This window comes from Triturus cristatus, chromosome 6, assembly GCF_964204655.1.
Source record: "Triturus cristatus chromosome 6, aTriCri1.1, whole genome shotgun sequence".
Taxonomy (NCBI): Eukaryota; Metazoa; Chordata; class Amphibia; order Caudata; family Salamandridae; genus Triturus; species Triturus cristatus.
The window spans coordinates 1,929,374,948-1,929,399,265 of record NC_140589.1 but is presented as its reverse complement, the minus strand read 5'-3'; the positions used below and the strand labels follow the sequence as shown (position 1 = coordinate 1,929,399,265).

The window sequence follows — 24,318 nt, the reverse complement described above, 5'->3', positions numbered from 1 at the left end:
ATATTCTCGGGAGGAAATTATGTCGCTGCGCGCCCCTAAAAATGTAGCATGTAAGTACATTCACAAGGGAGTTAAACCCTTTACTGCATGTAGGAGCTGTAAGGTGATACAAGCTGACAGGGGCAAGAACACTCTGTCAATGGTCCTGTTAAATTGTAGATCTCTGCCCTGCCATGCGCTAGAGATCAACTTCCTGATACAGGACCATGACTTGGACATTTTGTTTTTGACAGAAACCTGGATTACGGCCAGTTCAGGTGCGGACATGGTTCGCGCCCTCCCCCCAGGTTTTCTTATATACAATCTGGATAGACCCCTGGGCCGAGGGGGAGGCATAGCCATCATATATAGAGATGTGTTTGTGTGCAGGGCTCAGAACAGTGAGACACAGGATTGTGAAAGCTGTCAGTTCTCCCTGCGGACCTCCCCTACCGTCACAGTTTCAGGTGTGCTGATATATCGACCTCCAGGGGCCCTGGGTGGCTTCATTAGCTCCCTTATGGAAACAGTCACGCTGCTGGCCTCCTCTACCACCAACTTTATGGTGCTGGGGGATTTAAATTTCCATTTTAATGAGCCTTCAGACGTAATAGCTGCAGATTTGTGTTGTGACTTGAAAGCATACAACCTGAACTTAAGCAATCTAGGTACCTCTCACATTAAGGGTCACCTTCTCGATCCTATCTTTGCAAACATCCTGCACCTAGAGGTTCTGTCCGCCTGTCCCTTACCATGGTCGGATCATTTCTAGATACCTATGACCCTGCAATGTGACCCAAGGTCCGTTCTGTCCCCTAGAGTCTATTCCTTGGAAAGGGCATGGTCTAAACTCTCAGTTGAAAGTTGGACTGCGCAGCTTGAGAGTTCATGCCCTCCCTTGGCCGCTGACCCGGCAATGGCCGATTTGGTTTTCGATCAGTGGGTGACCAACTCTTTAGATCCATTTTGCCGAAAAAGAGAGTGGCTAAGAGGGGGAATAGAACGGGCTCGGCCCCATGGTACACACCAGAATTGCGAACCCTGAGGAGAGGATGCAAGAAGCTGGAGAGGACCTGGAGAAGGGACTGGGGGGTGGCCAGTCGGGAGGAATATCGCGCAGCAATTAGGATGTACAAAAATGTCCTGCGCGGTGCTAAGGCCCAATTTTTTGAGGAAAAAATAAAGAACGCGTCCAACTCTTCTAGAGAGACCTTTAAAGTGGTTAAGGAGCTTCTCAAAGTCCCTGAGCCACCAGTCACCCATGATAATCCCGCTGAGAAGTGCAGGGAACTCGCGGACTACTTCCATCTGAAAATAGAGAATATTTTATCTCTGTTACCTCGGGCTTCACAGAGCACTGACTCAGTGAGCCAAGGAAGAGTAGTACATGCTCTACTGGATTCGTTTGACCCGATATCAGAGTCGGAAGTCATAAAGGAGCTTAGCTCTATGAAGAGCGGCTCTCCAGGGGACCCTGCCCCGATGAGGTTTCTGAAACAGGTGGCATCTGTCATCGCGGCCCCGGTCATGAACCTCATCAATATATCCCTTACTCAGGGTGTGGTGCCACCAGGCTGGAAAAGCTGTTGTAAAGGCTCTCCTGAAAAAACCTAGTCTGGATCCATCGGACTTGGCAAACTTCAGGCCCATCTCTCTGCTGCCGGGACTTGGTAAGATCGCAGAAAGGCTGGTTAACCATCAACTGTCCGGCTTTCTTGAGTCCAACGGTCTGCTACGAGAGACTCAAACCGGCTTTCGACCGGGTCATGGCACCGACACCGCCCTATTGGCAGTTGTGGACGAAGCAAGAAGCATTCTGGATTCAGGAGGGTCAGTGGCAGTGATCCTCCTGGACCTCAGTGCAGCATTCGACACTGTTAACCACCAAGTGTTGATCCAACAGCTGTCTAATGCGGGGGTGAGAGGCGTGGCGCTGCAGTGGCTTCGCTCTTTCCTTACTGGCCGGACTTATCAGGTCTGGGAGGGCAGCGAGCGGTCTTCACCAATCCCCCTCCAGTGTGGGGTGCCACAAGGCTCCTCTTTGAGCCCCACATTGTTTAATGTGTACATGGCCCCCCTGGAGGATGTGGTGTTGCCATTTGGGATAAAAATCGTCAGCTACGCCGATGATACTCAGCTGGTGGTGGCTCTTTCCCAATTGGTGAAGAATCCGGATGTACTGCATCAATGCATGTCCCAGGTGTATACCTGGATGTGCGAATCAGCGCTGAAAACTGAACGGTTCAAAAACCGAAATTATTTTGCTGGGGCATAAGGCTCCCTCACTCCCTCTGTCTAGCTGGCCTAGCTGCCTGGGGGATCTCCCCTGCCCCAAGCAGGAGATCAAGAGCTTGGGAGTCTGGTTGGAGCAGGATCCTTCTTTTAAGACCCAGGTGAAGAAAACGTCAGGGATTTGCTTTGGGCTTTGGGCTTCTTCGCTCTGCCCGCAAAGTCCTGCCCCTTCTTCCTCCCACCTCAAGGAAGTTCCTCATTCAGGGGTTGATTATATCAAGGCTAGATTATTGTAATGCGATCTTCCTTGGCGCCCCGGAAGCAACGTTGAGGAAGCTCCAGCAAGTACAAACGCCGCGGCCAGGTTACTGACCAACGTGCCTAGGAGACAGTCGGCTAGACCAGCCTTGAAGACCTTGCACTGGCTCCCTGTGCGGTAGAGGGTCAAGTTCAAGTCTCTCTGCTTAGCACACAAAATCCTGCAGGGTAAAGGCCCCCCTATTCTAAGGAGGTTAGTGGTGCCCTATAAAGCCTCCAGAGCCTTGCGCTCCGACCAGAAATTCCTACTCCAGGTTCCTAGGGTGTGTAAGGCCCGTACGGGTGGCAGAAGATTGCGGTCCACACAGCCACCCTTTGGAACGCGCTCCCGCTGGAGCTGCGTTCAGAAATTGGCACTCTTCGCTTCCGGAAGCTGTTGAAATCCTACTTATTTCCTCTGTGATGTGTCTGATGAGGTCTTGGCCAGGGTGTGTCTGAATAAGCGCTGGGATGCCCGAGGGTACCTACGCGCTATAGAAGACTGATTACAATTACAATTACAGCTCAAGGCTAGTAAAAGGATCAGATATCAGGGCCCTTTCTTTACTGTTCTTCTGTCTCTTGGATTCTCTCCTCAAGGCTAGTTTAAGGATCAGATATCGGGGCCCTTTCTTTACAGTTCTTCTGTCTCTTGGATTCTCTGCACAAGGCTAGTTTAAGGATCAGATATCGGGGCCCTTTCTTTACTGTTCTTCTGTCTTCTTCTGTCTCTTGTATTCGCTGCTCAAGGCTAGTTTAAGGATCAGATATCGGGGCCCTTTCTTTACTGTTCTAGTTTAAGGATCAGATATCGGGGGCTCTTTCTTTACTGTTCTTCTGTCTCTTGGAATCTCTGCTCAAGGCTAGTTTAGGATCAGATATCGGGGTCCTTTCTTTACTGTTCTTCTGTCTCTTGTATTCGCTGCTCAAGGCTAGTTTAAGGATCAGATATCGGGGCCCTTTCTTTACTGTTCTAGTTTAAGGATCAGATATCGGGGGCCCTTTCTTTACTGTTCTTCTGTCTCTTGGATTCTCTGCTCAAGGCTAGTTTAGGATTAGATATCGGGGCCCTTTCTTTACTGTTCATCTGTCTCTTGGATTCTCTGCTCAAGGCTAGTTTAAGGATCAGATATTGGGGCCCTTTCTTTACTGTTCTAGTTTAAGGATCAGATATCGGGCCCTTTCTTTACTATTCTTCTGTCTCTTGGATTCCCTGCTCAAGGCTAGTTTAAGGATCAGATATCGGGCCCCTTTCTTTACTGTCCTTCTGTCTCTTGGATTCTCTGCTCAAGGCTAGTTTAGGATCAGATATCGGGGCCTTTTCTTACTGTTCTTCTGTCACTTGGATTCTCCAAGCAGCAGCCTGTGGTGTTCACATATTTAAAGACCAGATACAGACTCTATAACGATTCCCTCTTGTTTTTTAATATTATCTAAAATCTTTGACGTTATAGTCTTCATACTTTCACTAAAAAGCCAAGCTTCTTTTGATCTGTATGGATGAAACCCAAAAGTAGCAACAGATCAATATGATGGGGCCCCTGCAGCATTTCTTAAACAGAAAAAGCAGAATAAGTGTGAAAGTAAATGCTTTTCTCGTACTACTCCCCTCCATACTTTGAACTGCTGATTAAGCAGATATTTAAGTATGCCGGCGTCTATTCTAGTGGATTCTGGAGCGTGAGGGGTAAAACCAACAGAAGGGTTTAAGTTTTCTTGTCAGTGTCCAGCAAAGATTGCAATAGAAGCTTTCCTATAATTCCATTTGGAGTTTTACCCCTGAAGAATTAGTTCCTATCCGTGTAAACCCCAGAGGGAATAGTTCCTTTCCATGTGAACCCCAGAGCGAATAGTTCCTTTATTATATTGATTTATGCTTTAATTGATATAAAAGAAGGGGCTCTTGCAAACATTTACTATTAGCTGTGCTGCTTTAATCTGTGTTCCCACATCATTTGATATGCGTTCCAATGTTTTTGAAATACGTTTTATGAATTGACCAATTTAAATGCTTTACTTGTCTAACTTATTTAAAAGGTATCAAGCAACTCTCTTTAAAGTGGGTACAGCACAGTGGTTGGTCAAATGTATCCCGACCTGTTAAGCCAAAGGTAAAAAAAAACCTTGCCTTTCCCACCCAGACCCCACCCTACCTGCAAAAAGGGGGCCTAAACGGCTTTCTAATGTAACATCTGTATGTCTAAAATCTGCAAGGCAGCTACCTGTTCTACTCCTCAAAATTCCACCAAGCATTATTGTGTGGATGTGAGAGCACCCCAACAAGCCAACATTGGCCAGGCTGTACTACGTATACTTTTTCAGTCCTCTGCAACATCTTCCGGCTAGCCACTGCTTTGGGAAGAACTGCTTTACAGTCTGTGCAAGGAAAATGTTACTTATCCTGCAAGCATCTGTTTGTGGCGTGTAGTGCTGTAAATTTACATGCACCATCCCTCTTCCCTGGTAGCCTTTGGTTGTTGCAGATGCCTTTCTTCATTCTTCACATGGTCATCGTCTTCTGTAGCTCCAAGCTCCAATTACATCCTCACCTGCTGTGCAGAAGAAGGATCTCACAAAAGAGCTGATGTGCATTACCAGCAATAGGTGGGTTACACATGTCCAAGCCCAACACTGGCAGGCAGGAGAGTATGAACAGCATGCTAATCTACAGCACTACATGCCACAAACAGATGCTTATAGGGTAAGTAACATTTTCCTTTTCCAACTCGTTATGCCTGGGAAGATTCATGGTAAATTAATTTTGTACTTTAACCCAAAGTGATTCCCTCATTTTTAAACATTTGCATGGACAGATAATATTTCTGATTTCCTCAGTCTATTAGGTTACTTCAGACGAATGAGAGTGATAACTTTGCACACCTAACATTTTCCTTCATATGTTTTCTATATAGTGTTTGACTGCAAGGCGATGCTCCTGCGTCACCCCAGATTAGGAGCACCTTGAAAAACAAAAGACTGGGTAAAGTGAAATAGGCAGTTCCCTGACTATGAGACTTGTCTATTCCCTTTGTGTGCCTCACCTTTGTGTGCAGTGATTCACAATTTTTAATTTCTACTAACATAATAACTAAGCATACTACGCAATCCATTTTATGTGGGTTTCCCATACTCTCCATTGACATTGTTTATGTTTCCACTGCAGAGTAATTCTCCAATGTTGATAAAACTGCGAGTACTTTACATTTATTTTTGTGTTACTAACATAACCTAATGACTTATGTGCACATCGATACCACAGCACGAACTGAGTAGGGATCTCGATGTCCTGAAGAATGTAGTCGACCCACAGGGGCATTTAACAGGGGCCAAAACATGTAGACACAAACCTATGGATGGCAGGGTGATTAGTGCCCTGCGACCATGCATCTTGTTCAATTTTTTATCCTGACATAGAAACCCACAAATAAATAAAATGGGAATGGGTATCCTTTACAAACAGTTTTAAACGTTTTAGGACCGTTGATCCAGATCCCTAAATATAATCTTGGGCTCTTAAGGGACAACTGAGCTCTACACTTGCTTAGAAAATATGCACAAAGGGTATTGAGGCATGCCTGGTGAGGAAGCGTGCCACGGCAAGTGGGTGAGGCATTGCGTCAACTGAGCGGGGCCCTTGGTAGTAGATAGGCACACGTTCTATGCTGAACATCAGTCCTTGAATATAATGTGTTATTGGCAGGGAGGCAGACTGATGTTGAGTACCCCTCTCCTCTCCGTGATTAAAAGGCTTCTACATGCACAGCCATATGCGGCCGTGTTCAGCAAACACTGACCCACTGCTCAATAAACAAAGTCAAAGGCGTGTGGAAGAGGCAAGGTATAGAAAGAAAGGCTGATCAGTACATGTCTCTGCGAACTGCCTCTCACAGATAGCGCCTAGAGACAGGGAACTCCCTATGGTCCATTGATTCCTTAGTCAGAGTGCCTCCGACCAAATGGGCAATGAAGCAGGTGATCTCTTCCTTTACATTCCGAGTCAAGAACAAATACAACTTAAACTCAGTATCTGTGGCCAGAGGGTGCCCTCAGTAGGCATCTGAACACCTGGACAGCACTTCTGTCTGCAGGCAGCATCAGGTAAAACATGTGCAAAGCTTCCTCCAGGTCTGTGGGTGAGTCCTTCACGTGCAAGTGGACTTCCCCTTAGGATATCACAATCATAACGTGCCTTTCAGTATGTGATACACCAGAGTCTACTGTTCGTGGCAAGACACATGACATTTCTAGGTGTTGTGTGTTGCTAGGTGTACAAGCAGCAGCTTCCGGTGGTTGAAACACTTCTTGCATTGTATCACTTGTCGGGTTTATCCCCGGTGTGTTTCCGGCTGTGTCTGAGCAGGGTGGAGCTGGTCCGAAAGGATTTCTCACACACGTTGCACTGGTAGGGTTTCTCTCCAGAGTGAATTCTTTGGTGCTGGGTGAGGGAGGAGTTGTGTCCAAAGGCCTTGTCACATATTGTGCACTTGAACGGACGCTCACCTGTGTGTGTTATCATGTGCTGGAGCAGTTTGCAGTTGAAGGTAAAAGTCCTCTCACACTCAGCGCAGTTATACTTCTGCTTTCTATCGTACTTGTGCATCTGTTGATGCTTGATAAGACTGGAACTCTCACTGAAGACCCTGGCACACTGAGGGCATCGGAAAGGCTTCTCCGCTGTGTGCGTCTTCTGGTGTCTCTGCTGGTTGTAGAAGTTGCTGAAGCTCTTTGGGCAGATGGGGCAGGTGTATGGCCGCTCTCCAGTGTGTGTGCGTTGATGCTTCTGTAAGTTCTTGTCGTTTTTGAAGCACTTCTCACAATCAGTGCACTTGAAGGGACGCTCCCCCGAGTGCACCCTCAAGTGATTCACCAGCGTAGACTTCAGTGTGAACGTCTTCTCGCACTCAGTGCATTTAAACAGCTTCTCCTCCCGGTGTGTGGTGAGATGATACACAAGAGCGGAGTTCATCCGGAAGCTCTTCTCACACTGTGTGCACTTGTATGGCCTCTCACCCGTGTGAAGCTGAATGTGCTGGATTAGGGAGCACTTGTGCAGAAAGTTCCTTTCACATTCAGTGCACTCATAGGGCCTCTCCCCTGTGTGGATACGTTGGTGACGCAGGAGATTTGAATTCTTGCTGAATGCCTTCTCGCTCTCCAGGCACTTGTACAGGGATTCAGCTCCATAAACCCCATGGTCTCTGCCAGATTGTGCCTGTGACGGAAAGAGGTCTATGTATGCTGAACAGTCCACTGGGTCATCTTGTGACTGCTCGGTCTCTGGATTGAAGAGCTTTATCGCGGTTCCGTTGTCAATGACAGAGGATGACTGCTCAGAAGAGCCTGTATGGCTTCTCTCTCCAGGATCACTGGTGTGCTTAGATCCTGGACCCTGCTCTGTCTGCATCTTATCCAACAGTAGGTCTTTGGCTGTCTTCATATCCTTGGCTTCCATCTCGGCACCCCTATTTGCTGGGAGCAAAAAACAGATTCTAGTTACCATTAATGAACTATCGACCTCAGACAGGTTTCAGTCGGGCATTGTCCACATCATTAGACCACTAACCTACAATAAGCACCATGGCTTTAATTGCCGACATCAGCAAGGGTGCTTTGTGAGGTAAACTGGCCTTCACTTGCATTGCTGGTTGCCACAATGCAAACCTCATTAGATAGTGCAACAAACAAAGCACAGCTCCACTAAGTAAAGTACAGAAACAAGCACTGGCAAGCGTCAGTAGGGCTACATCCTCAATTACTTCACACAGTGAGCTGTGTCAGGAGCTTCCTCTCATTCCTGTATGTCACAAACGTGGCACTGTAAGTTTGAAAAGAGCTCCACCTCGCTCCCATACTTGTGAATACTTCATACTATATTTTGTGTCGGGAGCACCTCTCACCCCATACTTAAATACTTAAACTCCTTCATACTGTAATCTTGGGACCTCACTATCAAGTACTTGATACTGTAGTCTCTGAACGAGCTCTCTCCTACCTCATTCTTCTAAACTTCATATTGTAATATGTGTCAGGAGTTCAGTCACAATCTATACCTCAGTTACTTTAAGCTCCGTTTCACTCCACACCTCAATTACTTCATAGAGCACTCTGTCAGTAGCGCCCTCAATGATATCTCAATTACTTCATATTGTAATCTATATCCGGAGTTCCCGATAGGGATACTCGTCTCAAACTCAGTGAAGAAACCAATGGCTGCCCAGGACTTTAGGGTTCCATCTATTTTGTTGTTCAACGTCGAGATAAACATGCCTATGTTGAAGACATCGACTGCTGCAAGAGTTTGTGATCGAAAGATTGTGTTTATCATTGAGCTTACTTCCATTGTTATCATCATTGCTACAATAACATGGGTTGTAGAGGGAGTAGCTCCTGCTCGATATCTACTGACTGCTACTACTCCTGCCTGATTGAGCACCACTACTTCACCCTCCCTTATCATGAGCAGAAACATAGATAGTCTTATCTCAACAATACGTTCATTCAAATGTTGCATCACACTCATAATGCTACGAACATTATCAACTGTTGGGTGTGTGGAATGATGCCAGCTCATCAGAAAAAGGGAGGAACGCCTTTTATTCCTCTGCCATTTTCACATATGGGCTCCTGCAGAGCCTGGTTTGCGCTGCTATGGGCTACTCATGTTGCTAACATCACTGACTTTGGCATAGGAAGACTGAACTTTCAGCTAAACAGAGCCTGTTACCCTGATGAGGAAGGAGATCCACAGGCCAAAGGAGCGACCCTCGACCTTGCCAGGTAGGTCGCTCCCACCCCGCTGCAGCTCCACCAGCGCTCTTAGTGTCTTTTGTGCCCTGTGATCCTCTGTGCCCCACTGACCATTTTTCTTTTTCCCCTTCTTGAGTAACCTGTTTACTTTTGTTCCTTGTTCCTCCGTGATCCTCTGTGCCCCACTGACCATTTTATTTTGTTTCCCCTTTCTTGTGTGACCATTTTGCCTTTTGTTCCTCTGTGCCCATTCTTCGCAGTTCCCGCCGCTGCTGCCCCTGCGGCCCCACGCCCATTCGCTGCCCGCTGCCCCCTGCCACCCGCCTCCCAGCTGCTCCTCCCTCCCGCCTCGCCTTAAAATGGCGACCGTGGTGCGGCCGCGCCGCTGGCACGCCTAAGGCAAGCCCGTCTGCGTCCGTCCGCGCCAGGACCTCGCCCAGTGCCAGAACCCCTGGCCCCCACACCAGCCATAAAGACCGCCTCCGATACGACGTCAGCACCCTTATCGCTCTCAACCCAGGACGGACCCTCACCTGCTGCAGGGCAACCCCGAAGTGCACCCACGGTCCCTTCGCCTGCCAGAACTGCAGCTTCTCCTGCATCGAAGACGCAGAGACACCCGCCACGACAGAACACAACCAGCTCCGATGCATCCTGATCAACACTCGCTCCGCACGCAAATAAGCCGTCGAGCTCTGGGACCTACTCGACACCGCATCACCAGACGTCGCCTTCCTGACCGAGACCTGGATGAACGAAGCCTCCTCTTCAGGCATCGCCATAGCCATCCCCGACGGACACAAGATCGCCCGCAGAGACCGCACCAACGGAGTCGGAGGAGGAATCGCCATCGTCCACAAGAAGACCATCAGGTCTCAACAAACACCGACGACACTCTCAGCACCGCCGAACACATGCACTTCCAGATCCACACGGACCCCAAGACCACCTTAAGAGGCACCCTCGTCTACAGACCACACGGACACCGACCACAATTCTGCGACGCCATCGCCGACTTCATCAGCACGCACGCACTGACCTTCACCGACTACATCCTCCTCGGAGACATGAACTTCCATCTGGAGAACAACGACAGCAACTCTTCCACCCTGATAGACAACCTCGCCAACCTCAGACTGGAACAGCTCGTCACGACGCCGACCCACATCGCCGGACACACGCTCTATGCCATCTTCTCCTCAAGCCGCCACGTCTCCTTCAGCCACGTCTCCGAACCCACCTGGACCGACCACCACTGCATCCACTTCACCTTTCGGAAACCCGTCGCACATCACCGCACCCTACAGATCCCCCGTCGCTGCTGGGGCAAAATCACTGAAGTACAACTACTGACAAACCTCACACTCAACCCACCGACCAACCCCTCCAACCCCGACGATGGTGCACGCACCCTCAGACGATGAATGGACGACTGCGCCAACACCCTAGGCCCGCTGAAAAATCAAACCCTCAAAGACACCAGCAAGAGAGCCAATTGGTTCACCCCGGAACTCCTAGCGTCTAAGCGCACCTACTGGAAGTTGGAGAACATATGGCACAGCGAGAAGTCGCCAGACAGCCGCACAGCCCACAAAGACGCCATCCGCAACCACCACCACCTCATCAGGACCGCCAAGAGAACCTCCTTCAAAGACCACCTCGACAACAACGCGCAGAACAGCAAGGAGCTCTTCAACGTCGTTAAGGAACTCTCCAACCCCAGCTCCAACGCAAACTACATCCTGCTGTCGCAAGCCCAGTGCGACTCCCTCGCCACCTTCTTCCACCGCAAGATCGCCGACACCCACGACAGCTTCAACCCCCGGATGACCCTAACAGGCCCCAACGTGCTTGACCCACCACAACCCACCGACCACAACCCCCTGACAACCTGGGCCAACGTGAGCATCGAAGACACAATCAAGGCCATGGGCACAATCCACTCCGGCTCGCCGTCTGACCCTTTTCCTCACCACATTTTCAACAAAGCCGGCAGCTCCATCGCACCCCACCTGCGCAACATCATCAACCTCTCCTTCGAGACCGCGACCTTCCCTGAGAGCTGGAAACATGCCGAGATCAACGCCCTACTGAAGAAACCCAAGGCGGACCCGAGCGAACTCAAAAACTTCCGACCCATCTCCCTGCTTCCGTTCCCAGCTAAGGTTATCGAGAAGATAGTCAACATCCAGCTCACCCGCTACCTCGAAGACAACAGCATCCTAGACCCCTCCCAGTCAGGATTCCCCAGCAACCACAGTACCGGGACCGCACTCATTGCCGCCACAGACGACATCAGGATCCTACTGGACAACGGCGAGACGGCGGCCCTCATCCTTCTGGACCTCTCCGTCGCCTTCGACACCATCTGCCACCGCACACTACGCACACGACTCCACGACGAAGGGATCTGAGACAAGGCCCTGGACTGGACCTCCTCCTTACTCTCCTGCAGAACCCAGAGAGACCGCCTCCCCGTTCCGATCCGAAGCCTCCGAGATTATCTGCGGTGTCCCGCAGGGTTCCTCCCTCAGCCCGATGCTGTTCAACGTCTACATGGCACCCCTCGCACGCATCGCCCGACATCACGACCTCAACATAATCTCCTAAGCCGACGACACGCAACTGATCCTCTCCCTCACCAAGGACCCTCTCACTGCCAAATCCAACCTCCACCAGGGAATGAAGGCCGTCGCCGAATGGATGGAGGACAGCCACCTTTAGCTGAACACAGACAAGACGGAGATCCTCATCCTCGGGCCCAACCCCTCAGCATGGGACGACTCCTGGTGGCCCGCGTCACTGGGGACACCCCCCGCACCCACCAACCATGCACGCAACCTGGGAGTCATCCTCGACTCGAAACTCACTATGACCAAACAAGTCAACGCTGTCTCCTCCACCTGCTTCAACACCCTCCGGATGCTCCGCAAGATCTACAGATGGATCCCGATCAGACACAAGGAAAACAGTCACCCAGGCCCTAGTCAGCAGCAGACTCGACTACGGAAATGCCCTCTACGCCGGCGCCCTGACCAAGCTCATCAACAGACTGCAAAGAATCCAGAATGCCTCTGCACGCCTTATCCTTGACGTCCCGCGCCGCAACCACATCACCCCCCACCTCAGGAACCTGCACTGGCTCCCTGTCGACAAAAGAATCTCCTTCAAGCTCCTGATCCACACACACAAGGCACTCCACAAGTCCCTCCCAGCCTACCTCAACAGTCGACTCTCCTTTAACGTACCCAACAGGAAACTCCGCTCCGCAGACCTCTCCCTGGCCTCCGTCCCACGCATCCGTAGAACCACAGCCGGGGGCAGATTCTTCTCCCACCGCGCCGCCACAACCTGGAACACCCTCCCCCTCATCCTACGACAAACTGAAGACCTTCTAACCTTCAGGAGACAACTCAAGACCTGGCTGTTCGACCAGTAGCAACAGCACCCCCCTTGTTCCCTCCCTCAGCGCCTTGGAACCCTTGCGGGTATGTAGTGCGCTCTACAAATTTGATTGATTGATTGATTGAACTATATGGGAAATAGAGGAGTATCGCCGAGGAATTTGGTTGTGCCTGGTTATGGACATTGTTTGTTACCTGGGGCTGGAAACTGTTGACGATTATATGTATATTCTTTACGATCCTACTGTCATGTCTATGGAAACAATGTGGCCCGAGGCTTTGTTCCCTTTGTGTTTCTATTTGTATACCCACCAAACACAACGTCAAGAATGTGAACGCCCAATATGTGTTAGACCAAGAAGTTAGCGATATGATGAAAATTGATGTGCAAGATGTTTTCCTTGTTCCTTCTAAAGCATAGAGATGTCTTCAGCTAATGCTAAAAGGGTCATCTGTGGAAATCGGCAGAAATCGCTGTTAGCATGAGCTGAAGCCATTTTGTTTTGGCATCCATTTTCGTTAGCCATGTGTTAGCCGTGTGCTCCTTCCGTCTTCACTGTCGCCTGCTTTTCTATTCTGCCTGAGTTATCAACTATAGTTAACTCCTCCAGTACTGAGCCAGAGCACAGTGCATGCTCAGAAAGGCCTGTAGCTGCTAGAATGCACCTGTTTTAGAATAGAACTGTCCGGCTGTTCCAACTGATGTGAGCAGTTTCATTTCCCCTCTCACTCTGTTGATTAAGTAATTTGTGTATGTCCATATTTGTGAATAGCTATTCTTGTGTATACTTGTACCGCCTCTTTTTGAGTCTCCATGCTTACTCTGCAACAAAGGGTGTATATAAGCACCATGGTTTCTGTATTCCAGGTACTGCCTCATACATGCCTGAGGGTTCTGTATCGATGTAGTCCCACTCATGAGTGATAACAAACTATTTGTTTGATATTACAGCTTCTGTGCCAATCTCCATTTTGTTGGTCTAAGGACTAAAGGACAAAGAAGGGCGAACCCCTGCACTGGTGGGCCCCTGAAAAGGCTCACTCCCACAGGTCTCTTGGATTCAAGCTATCTTCCCAGGTCCTTTCCACTACCGAGCCCTCCAACGACTCAAGATTCTGCACCTCCAAAATGGCCTCAATATTCAGATCAGTTTGTCGATGGAGGCCAACACGGAGATATCCTGATGGTTAGATCACATGAAGGCATGGAATGGCAGGGCGATTTTTGGCTCTGCTCCAGAGATGATTATCGAGTTGGACTCCAGCCGGTGGGGCTGGGGTGCGAGATGTGGTCTGTTCTCCATATGGGGCCGATAGTCACAGGAGGAACTTTCTCTACACATCAATTTCCTGGAACTTCTAGAGCGTTCTTTTGCAATAGGGAGTCTATCCTAGGGTTGGACAATGTATCTGTGGGGCTGGTATGTCAACAAATTGGGCAGAACCAAATCATGCCTCCTTGCGGAGACAGCCAAAGACTTTTGGCATTTTACCTCCAACATCGGATTTCAATGGTGGCAGAGTATCTTCCAGGTCTAAGCAACACCATTGCACATTGGCATTCGCGCCACCTCCGGGATTACAGTGATTGGAGACTTCACCCAAACATCTTCAACGCGTTTCATCATGAGTGGAGTCCCTGCACAGTGGATCTGTTCGCCTCTCACCTCAACCAGCAGAACCCATCATTCTTCAGCTGGCGTCCAGACCCGGAGGCCCAAGCGGTGGATTCCTTTCTTCAGGACTCCTTCCTTCAGGATTGTTCTCCTTCTGAAAGCCCAAGCGACGGATTCCTTCCTTCAGGATTGGTCCCCCTTAGGGAGGCAGAGGCAACAGATTCTTCCTTCAGGATTGGTCCCCCTTCCTGAACTACGCATTTCCTCCATGTATGATTCCCAGAGTTCTTTCCCAGGTGAGGTATCAGAGGGCCAAGATAGTTCTAGTGACTCCATTTTGGGAAGCGCAAGCATGGTCTCCGGGACTCCTCAAACTGGCTTTTTCAAGTCCAGTGCTAATTCCATTCTGATGGACCTGTTGCTTGACCCAGCGGGAAGCCTCATCCTCTGATCCTCTCAGGACACCTCTTGCTATTGGCATGGAGTGTTTCCGGGAGAAATGGAGTTTGCCAGGCATTTCGCAGGACAATGTGGCCTTTATCAGACAGGCGTGGTCCAATAGCACACATAAACGCTACGCCTCAGCATGGAGGCATTGGTGTGCTTGGCGAGATGAACAGTGCAGATCCTGTTGGAGCAAATTCCTGTTTAGTTATACATTTCCTGCCTTCTCTAGCATCTGCAGGTATGGCTTACAGGTCAGTTAATAATTTGAGATCTGCGATTTCAGCTGGACATCTTCCAGCGGAAGGTAAGCCCATATGTGAGTATCCGGTGGTGTGTAAGCTCATGCGGGGTATTCGAATGTCCAACCCTCCTCAATCAAAACTATTCAGTTTTGTGGAACTTCAATATTGTCATTACATTCTTAGAGAATTTGCTGAATAAAAAATATTGATCAGGTAAACAATTGTCAGCCAAACTGACAATACTTTTATGTTGAATTTCTTGCAAAAGTGTCTCGGATGTACGAGCCTTGGCTCTCTCAGGTAGAATATTCTCTCTGGAGAGAGAGTCCTTTACTATCACCAGGAGGGCGAAGTCCTATTCCAGGTTTGTTTCATACGCAGCGTTCTCTGGTAATTGCAAACAATGTGTAGTATAATGTTTGAAAGCTTACGAGGTAAGTACTAGCGAGTTTCGTTCTGACATGGGGGTGTCAATTGTTAATGGGATTACAGACGCCCCTTATACCTGAAGCACCTGCCACCATCGCCAGGTGGATGCATCAGCTGTTATCGGATGCAGGAATTGATACTTCTATTTTTGGTGCACATTCAGCTAGGGGTGCCATGGCCTCCAAGTCTTTTATGCTGGGGTGCAAATTGGACAATATACTGAAAGCAGGGGACTGGTAGTCAGAATCTACTTACAAGTCGTTTTTGTATAAGCCTATTGTGGATGTTGCTTCAGTGGTGGTGGTACAGCTTTGAACAAGCATAATCGGAGCCTCCTGTCCTGACATAGAATAAAAAAAATTCTAGCACTCGCAATAACAATTTTCAATTCTATTAAGGACACAGAGGCGAGGATTATCCCACCCGAGAATGTGTATGTGTTTATATCGTTAGATGTAATAAATGATGGTATGATGAGTCCCCACACTCTTCTGGTTTTTTTTACTTTAATTTATAATAGCCAGTGATTACGGATTCAGTTGTTTCTTTCCTAATAGGGAGTGATCAGAAGTACACACAAACCTGGATGAGGTTGGAATATGTTGGAAGTTCTTCTTCAGCGGTTAATGACCTCTCCAGATGTTGTTGTCATTACATGAGGTGGTTCAATGCCCTTGGACAAGGGTCTCCGAGTTGGACTCAGGTTGAGTCCTGTGGCTCTCTTTCACTGGATGCCATATTGTTTGAGGATTCTGGAAGTTAAAAACAGTTAATTCCCAGAATTTGGGCAAAGAAAGAGGGCATAAAATAGCAGTGTGATGTTATATAGGGCTGTATGATTGGTGCATGTGACTATGTTATGTTCTTGGGAAATGTAGTCTTTTCAGTTTAAAGTTTCCCATTGGCTGCTGTCAAAATAAAGTGAAGAAAGAGAAGCATAATCCTCGCCTCCGTGCCCTTGATAGAATTGAAAATTCTTCTCGCCAATTCTAAAAACAAAATTCTTGGACCCACCCCTTGTGGCCAGGGTACCTCCTCATTTAAAGAAACAAGCAGCACACCTGCAGTAAGATCAACTTCTTTTATTTATAGATTAGTTACAAGCCGCCTTGTGAGGCAGCAACATTAGACATCTTGCCCTTTGTAACACTGGTGCTCTCGGTCCCTTGCCTTCTACTTCTGGTTCCTGCCTTGAGGAGGCGGTGAGCACAGGAGAGGATAATCCGGGTTTCTGGGGTCCTAGTGCTTGGCTCTGGCATTATGTAAATAACGGCATCATGACATTCTCCCGGTAGTGACTCGTGGTGTGCATAAGACTAGGTTAAAGACTTCTTGTTAGTGCCCCTCTTTCACTCGGATTCTCCCAACAACAGCCTGTGGTCTGCTCAAGGCTAGTTTAAGGACCAGATATCGGGGCCCTTTCTTTACTGTTCTTCTGTCCATTGAATTCTCTGCTCAAGGCTAGTTTAAGGATCAGATATCGGGGCCCTTTCTTTACTGTTCTTCTGTCTCTTGGATTCTCTGCTTAAGGCTAGTTTAAGGACCAGATATCGGGGCCCTTTCTTCACTGTTCTTCTGTCTCTTGGATTCTCTGGTCAAGGCTAGTTTAAGGATCAGATATCGGGGCTCTTTCTTTACTGTTCTTCTGTCTCTTGGATTCTCTGCTTAAGGCTAGTTTAAGGACCAGATATCGGGGCCCTTTCTTTACTGTTCTTCTGTCCCTTGGATTCTCTGCACAAGGCTAGTTTAAGGATCAGATATCGGGGCCCTTTCTTACTGTTCTTCTGTCCCTTGGATTCTCTGCTTAAGGCTAGTTTAAGTATCAGATATTGGGGCCCTTTCTTTACTGTTCTTCTGTCTGTTGGATTCTCAGCTCAAAACTAGTTTAAGGATCAGATTCTGGGGCCCTTTCTTTCTTACTGTTCTTTTGTCTCTTGGATTCTCAGCTCCAGGCTAGTAAAAGGATTAGATATCGGGGCCCTTTCTTTACTGTTCTTCTGTCTGTTGGATTCTCAGCTCAAGGCTAGTAAAATGATCAGATATCAGGGCCCTTTCTTTACTGTTCTTCTGTCTCTTGGATTCTCTGCTCAAGGCTAGTTTAAGGATCAGATATCGGGGCCCTTTCTTTACTGTTCTTCTGTCTCTTGGATTCTCTGCTCAAGGCTAGTTTAAGGATCAGATATCGGGGCCCTTTTTTACTGTTCTTCTGTCTCTTGTATTCGCTGCTCAAGGCTAGTTTAAGGATCAGATATCGGGGCCCTTTCTTTACTGTTCTAGTTTAAGGATCAGATATCGGGGGCTCTTTCTTTACTGTTCTTCTGTCTCTTGGAATCTCTGCTCAAGGCTAGTTTAGGATCAGATATCGGGGTCCTTTCTTTACTGTTCTTCTGTCTCTTGGATTCTCTGCTCAAGGCTAGTTTAAGGATCAGATATTGGGGCCCTTTCTTTACTGTTCTAGTTTAAGGATCAGATATCGGGCCCTTTCTTTACTATTCTTCTGTCTCTTGGATTCTCTGCTCAAGGCTAGTTTAAGGATCAGATATCGGGCCCCTTTCTTTACTGTCCTTCTGTCTCTTGGATTCTCTGCTCAAGGCTAGTTTAGGATCAGATATCGGGGCCCTTTCTTACTGTTCTTCTGTCGCTTGGATTCTCCAAGCAGCAGCCTGTGGTGTTCACATATTTAAAGACCAGATACAGACACTATAACGATTCCCTCTTGTTTTTTAATATTATCTAACATCTTTGACGTTATAGTCTTCATACTTTCACTAAAAAGCCAAGCTTCTTTTGATCTGTATGGATGAAACCCAAAAGTAGCAACAGATCAATATGATGGGGCCCCTGCAGCATTTCTTAAACAGAAAAAGCAGCATAAGTGTGAAAGTAAATGCTTTTCTCGTACTACTCCCCTCCATACTTTGAACTGCTGATTAAGCAGATATTTAAGTATGCCGGCGTCTATTCTAGTGGATTCTGGAGCGTGAGGGGTAAAACCAACAGAAGGGTTTAAGTTTCCTTGTCAGTGTCCAGCAAAGATTGCGATAGAAGCTTTCCTATATTTCCATTTGGAGTTTTACCCCTGAAGAATTAGTTCCTTTCCGTGTAAACCCCAGAGGGAATAGTTCCTTTCCATGTGAACCCCAGAGCGAATAGTTCCTTTATTATATTGATTTATGCTTTAATTGATATAAAAGAAGGGGCTCTTGCAAACATTTACTATTAGCTGTGCTGCTTTAATCTGTGTTTCCACATCATTTGATATGCGTTCCAATGTTTTTGAAATACGTTTTATGAATTGACCAATTTAAATGCTTTACTTGTCTAACTTATTTAAAAGGTATCAAGCAACTCTCTTTAAAGTGGGTACAGCACAGTGGTTGGTCAAATGTATCCCGACCTGTTAAGCCAAAGGTAAAAAAAAACCTTGCCTTTCCCACCCAGACCCCACCCTACCTGCAAAAAGGGGGCCTAAACGGCTTTCTAATGTAACATCTGTATGTCTAAAATCTGCAAGGCAGCTACCTGTTCTACTCCTCAAAATTCCACCAAGCATTATTGTGTGGATGTGAGAGCACCCCAACAAGCCAACATTGGCCAGGCTGTACTACGTATACTTTTTCAGTCCTCTGCAACATCTTCCGGCTAGCCACTGCTTTGGGAAGAACTGCTTTACAGTCTGTGCAAGGAAAATGTTACTTATCCTGCAAGCATCTGTTTGTGGCGTGTAGTGCTGTAAATTTACATGCACCATCCCTCTTCCCTGGTAGCCTTTGGTTGTTGCAGATGCCTTTCTTCATTCTTCACATGGTCATCGTCTTCTGTAGCTCCAAGCTCCAATTACATCCTCACCTGCTGTGCAGAAGAAGGATCTCACAAAAGAGCTGATGTGCATTACCAGCAATAGGTGGGTTACACATGTCCAAGCCCAACACTGGCAGGCAGGAGAGTATGAACAGCATGCTAATCTACAGCACTACATGCCACAAACAGATGCTTATAGGGTAAGTAACATTTTCCTTTTCCAACTCGTTATGCCTGGGAAGATTCATGGTAAATTAATTTTGTACTTTAACCCAAAGTGATTCCCTCATTTTTAAACATTTGCATGGACAGATAATATTTCTGATTTCCTCAGTCTATTAGGTTACTTCAGACGAATGAGAGTGATAACTTTGCACACCTAACATTTTCCTTCATATGTTTTCTATATAGTGTTTGACTGCAAGGCGATGCTCCTGCGTCACCCCAGATTAGGAGCACCTTGAAAAACAAAAGACTGGGCAAAGTGAAATAGGCAGTTCCCTGACTATGAGACTTGTCTATTCCCTTTGTGTGCCTCACCTTTGTGTGCAGTGATTCACAATTTTTAATTTCTACTAACATAATAACTAAGCATACTACGCAATCCATTTTATGTGGGTTTCCCATACTCTCCATTGACATTGTTTATGTTTCCACTGCAGAGTAATTCTCCAATGTTGATAAAACTGCGAGTACTTTACATTTATTTTTGTGTTACTAACATAACCTAATGACTTTTGTGCACATCGATACCACAGCACGAACTGAGTAGGGATCTCGATGTCCTGAAGAATGTAGTCGACCCACAGGGGCATTTAACAGGGGCCAAAACATGTAGACACAAACCTATGGATGGCAGGGTGATTAGTGCCCTGCGACCATGCATCTTGTTCAATTTTTTATCCTGACATAGAAACCCACAAATAAATAAAATGGGAATGGGTATCCTTTACAAACAGTTTTAAACGTTTTAGGACCGTTGATCCAGATCCCTAAATATAATCTTGGGCTCTTAAGGGACAACCGAGCTCTACACTTGCTTAGAAAATATGCACAAAGGGTGTTGAGGCATGCCTGGTGAGGAAGCGTGCCACGGCAAGTGGGTGAGGCATTGCGTCAACTGAGCGGGGCCCTTGGTAGTAGATAGGCACACGTTCTATGCTGAACATCAGTCCTTGAATATAATGTGTTATTGGCAGGGAGGCAGACTGATGTTGAGTACCCCTCTCCTCTCCGTGATTAAAAGGCTTCTACATGCACAGCCATATGCGGCCGTGTTCAGCAAACACTGACCCACTGCTCAATAAACAAAGTCAAATGCTTGCGGAAGAGGCAAGGTATAGAAAGAAAGGCTGATCAGTACATGTCTCTGCGGACTGCCTCTCACAGATAGCGCCTAGAGACAGGGAACTCCCTATGGTCCATTGATTCCTTAGTCAGAGTGCCTCCGACCAAATGGGCAATGAAGCAGGTGATCTCTTCCTTTACATTCCGAGTCAAGAACAAATACAACTTAAACTCAGTATCTGTGGTCAGAGGGTGCCCTCAGCAGGCATCTGAACACCTGGACAGCACTTCTGTCTGCAGGCAGCATCAGGTAAAACATGTGCAAAGCTTCCTCCAGGTCTGTGGGTGAGTCCTTCACGTGCAAGTGGACTTCCCCTTAGGATATCACAATCATAACGTGCCTTTCAGTATGTGATACACCAGAGTCTACTGTTCGTGGCAAGACACATGACATTTCTAGGTGTTGTGTGTTGCTAGGTGTACAAGCAGCAGCTTCCGGTGGTTGAAACACTTCTTGCATTGTATCACTTGTCGGGTTTATCCCCGGTGTGTTTCCGGCTGTGTCTGAGCAGGGTGGAGCTGGTCCGAAAGGATTTCTCACACATGTTGCACTGGTAGGGTTTCTCTCCAGAGTGAATTCTTTGGTGCTGGGTGAGGGAGGAGTTGTGTCCAAAGGCCTTGTCACATATTGTGCACTTGAACGGACGCTCACCTGTGTGTGTTATCATGTGCTGGAGCAGTTTGCAGTTGAAGGTAAAAGTCCTCTCACACTCAGCGCAGTTATACTTCTGCTTTCTATCGTACTTGTGCATCTGTTGATGCTTGATAAGACTGGAACTCTCACTGAAGACCCTGGCACACTGAGGGCATCGGAAAGGCTTCTCCGCTGTGTGCGTCTTCTGGTGTCTCTGCTGGTTGTAGAAGTTGCTGAAGCTCTTTGGGCAGATGGGGCAGGTGTATGGCCGCTCTCCAGTGTGTGTGCGTTGATGCTTCCGTAAGTTCTTGTCGTTTTTGAAGCACTTCTCACAATCAGTGCACTTGAAGGGACGCTCCCCCGAGTGCACCCTCAAGTGATTCACCAGCGTAGACTTCAGTGTGAACGTCTTCTCGCACTCAGTGCATTTAAACAGCTTCTCCTCCCGGTGTGTGGTGAGATGATACACAAGAGCGGAGTTCATCCGGAAGCTCTTCTCACACTGTGTGCACTTGTATGGCCTCTCACCCGTGTGAAGCTGAATGTGCTGGATTAGGGAGCACTTGTGCAGAAAGTTCCTTTCACATTCAGTGCACTCATAGGGCCTCTCCCCTGTGTGGATACGTTGGTGACGCAGGAGATTTGAATTCTTGCTGAATGCCTTCTCGCTCTCCAGGCACTTGTACAGGGATTCAGCTCCATAAGCCCCCTGGTCTCTGCCAGATTGTGCCTGTGACGGAAAGAGGTCTATGTATGCTGAACAGTCCACTGGGTCATCTTGTGACTGCTCGGTCTCTGGATTGAAGAGCTTTATCGCGGTTCCGTTGTCAATGACAGAGGATGACTGCTCAGAAGAGCCTGTATGGCTTCTCTCTCCAGGATCACTGGTGTGCTTAGATCCTGGACCCTGCTCTGTCTGCATCTTATCCAACAGTAGGTCTTTGGCTGTCTTCATATCCTTGGCTTCCATCTCGGCACCCCTATTTGCTGGGAGCAAAAAACAGATTCTAGTTACCATTAATGAACTATCGACCTCAGACAGGTTTCAGTCGGGCATTGTCCACATCATTAGACCACTAACCTACAATAAGCACCATGGCTTTAATTGCCGACATCAGCAAGGGTGCTTTGTGAGGTAAACTGGCCTTCACTTGCATTGCTGGTTGCCACAATGCAAACCTCATTAGATAGTGCAACAAACAAAGCACAGCTCCACTAAGTAAAGTACAGAAACAAGCACTGGCAAGCGTCAGTAGGGCTACATCCTCAATTACTTCACACAGTGAGCTGTGTCAGGAGCTTCCTCTCATTCCTGTATGTCACAAACGTGGCACTGTAAGTTTGAAAAGAGCTCCACCTCGCTCCCATACTTGTGAATACTTCATACTATATTTTGTGTCGGGAGCACCTCTCACCCCATACTTAAACTCCTTCATACTGTAATCTTGGGACCTCACTATCAAGTACTTGATACTGTAGTCTCTGAACGAGCTCTCTCCTACCTCATTCTTCTAAGCTTCATATTGTAATATGTGTCAGGAGTTCAGTCACAATCTATACCTCAGTTACTTTAAGCTCCGTTTCATTCCACACCTCAATTACTTCATAGAGCACTCTGTCAGTAGCGCCCTCAATGATATCTCAATTACTTCATATTGTAATCTATATCCGGAGTTCCCTCTCATTCCGTACCTCACAGATGTAATACTGTCAGCTCTGAACAGGATCCCTTCCACCCCCAAAATTCAATTACTTCTCACTGTAATCTGTATCAGGAGCCTCCTCTCAGCCACACCTCAACCAGTTCATGGAGTAATCTTTGTTAGGAGCGCCCTCTCAACTCATCCCTCAACGGCATGATACTGTATTCACTGTAGAGAGATCGCTGTTGTCAACATACATTATTGGCAGATGTTGTAATGTGTCCTTTCACTCATGTACCACCAGTACCTGGTAAATGTAATCTCTGAATGTGCTGTTACCAATACTGTAATATCTGAATAAACAGTTACCGATACTGTGATCCCTGAATGTGCAGTTACTAATACTGTAATCTCTGAATGTGCCATTACCGATACTGTAATCTCTGAATGTGCAATTACTGATACTGTAATCTCTGAATGTGCAGTTACTGTAATCTCTGAATGTGCAGTTACCGATACTGCAATCTCATAATGTGACGTTACTAATACTGTAATCTCTGAATGTGCAGTTGCCAATACTGTAATCTCTGAATGTGCAATTACTAATACTGTAATCTCTGAATGTGAAGTTACTGATACTGTTATCTCTGAATGTGCAGTTACTGTGATCTCTGAATGTGCACTTACTGATACTGTAATCCCTGAATGTGCAGTTACTGATACTGTAATCTCTGAATGTGAAGTTACCGATACTGTAATCTCTGAATGTGCAGTTACTGATACTGTAATCTCTGAATGTGCAATTACTGTAATCCCTGAATATGCAGTTACTAATACTGTAATCCCTGAATGTGCAGTTACTGTAATCTCTGAATAAACAGTTACTGATACTGTAATCCCTGAATCTGCAATTAGTAATACTGTAATCTCTGAATGTGCAGTTACCGATAATTTAATTTCTGAATGAACAGTTTCTGATCCTGTAATCTCTGAATGTGCAGTTACAGTAATCTCTGAATGTGCAGATGCCGATACTGAAATTTCTGGATGTGCAGTTACTAATACTGTAATCTCTGAATGTGCAGTTACTGTGATCTCTGAATGTGCAGTTACTTATACTGTAATCTCTGAATGTGCAGTTACTGTAATCTCTGAATGTGTAGTTACTGATACTGTAATCTCTAAATGTGCGGTTACTGATACTGTAATCTCTGAATGTGCAGTTACTGTAATCTCTGAATGTGCAGTTACCGATACTGTAATCTCTGAATGTGCAGTTACTGATACTGTAATCGCTGAATATGCAGTTACTAATACTGTAATCCCTGAATGTGCAGTTACTGTAATCTCTGAATAAGCAATTACTGATACTGTAATCCCTGAATCTGCAATTGGTAATACTGTAATCTCTGAATGTGCAGTTACCGATAATTTAATTTCTGAATGTGCAGTTACTGTAATCTCTGAATGTGCAGATATCGATACTGAAATTTCTGGATG

General features: G+C 47.0%; 2 protein-coding genes across 2 annotated transcripts in view; both read right to left on the bottom strand.

Annotated features, from left to right (window-relative positions):
* Positions 1 to 6,601: 6,601 nt before the first annotated feature.
* LOC146822511 (uncharacterized) lies at positions 6,602 to 7,973 on the bottom strand. Its single transcript, XM_085613629.1, has one exon. It carries the CDS (start codon positions 7,958 to 7,960, stop codon positions 6,821 to 6,823), a length of 1,140 nt encoding a protein of 379 aa, XP_085469755.1. The 5' UTR covers positions 7,961 to 7,973; the 3' UTR covers positions 6,602 to 6,820.
* An 8,487-nt stretch (positions 7,974 to 16,460) lies between these two features.
* The window catches only part of LOC146822510 (uncharacterized), a 181,694-nt gene continuing 173,836 nt past the window's right edge, over positions 16,461 to 24,318 (bottom strand). Inside the window, exon 6 of the mRNA XM_085613627.1 lies at positions 16,461 to 22,162. Coding sequence (XP_085469753.1) covers positions 21,006 to 22,162 — 1,157 coding nt within the window. The 3' untranslated portion in view covers positions 16,461 to 21,005. The remainder of the gene's footprint in view (positions 22,163 to 24,318) is intronic.

What these genes read in the sequence shown, in the direction of transcription:
- LOC146822511 (XM_085613629.1), bottom strand. Translation starts at nt 7,960, where the DNA reads ATGGAAGCCAAGGATATGAAGACAGCCAAAGACCTACTGTTGGATAAG.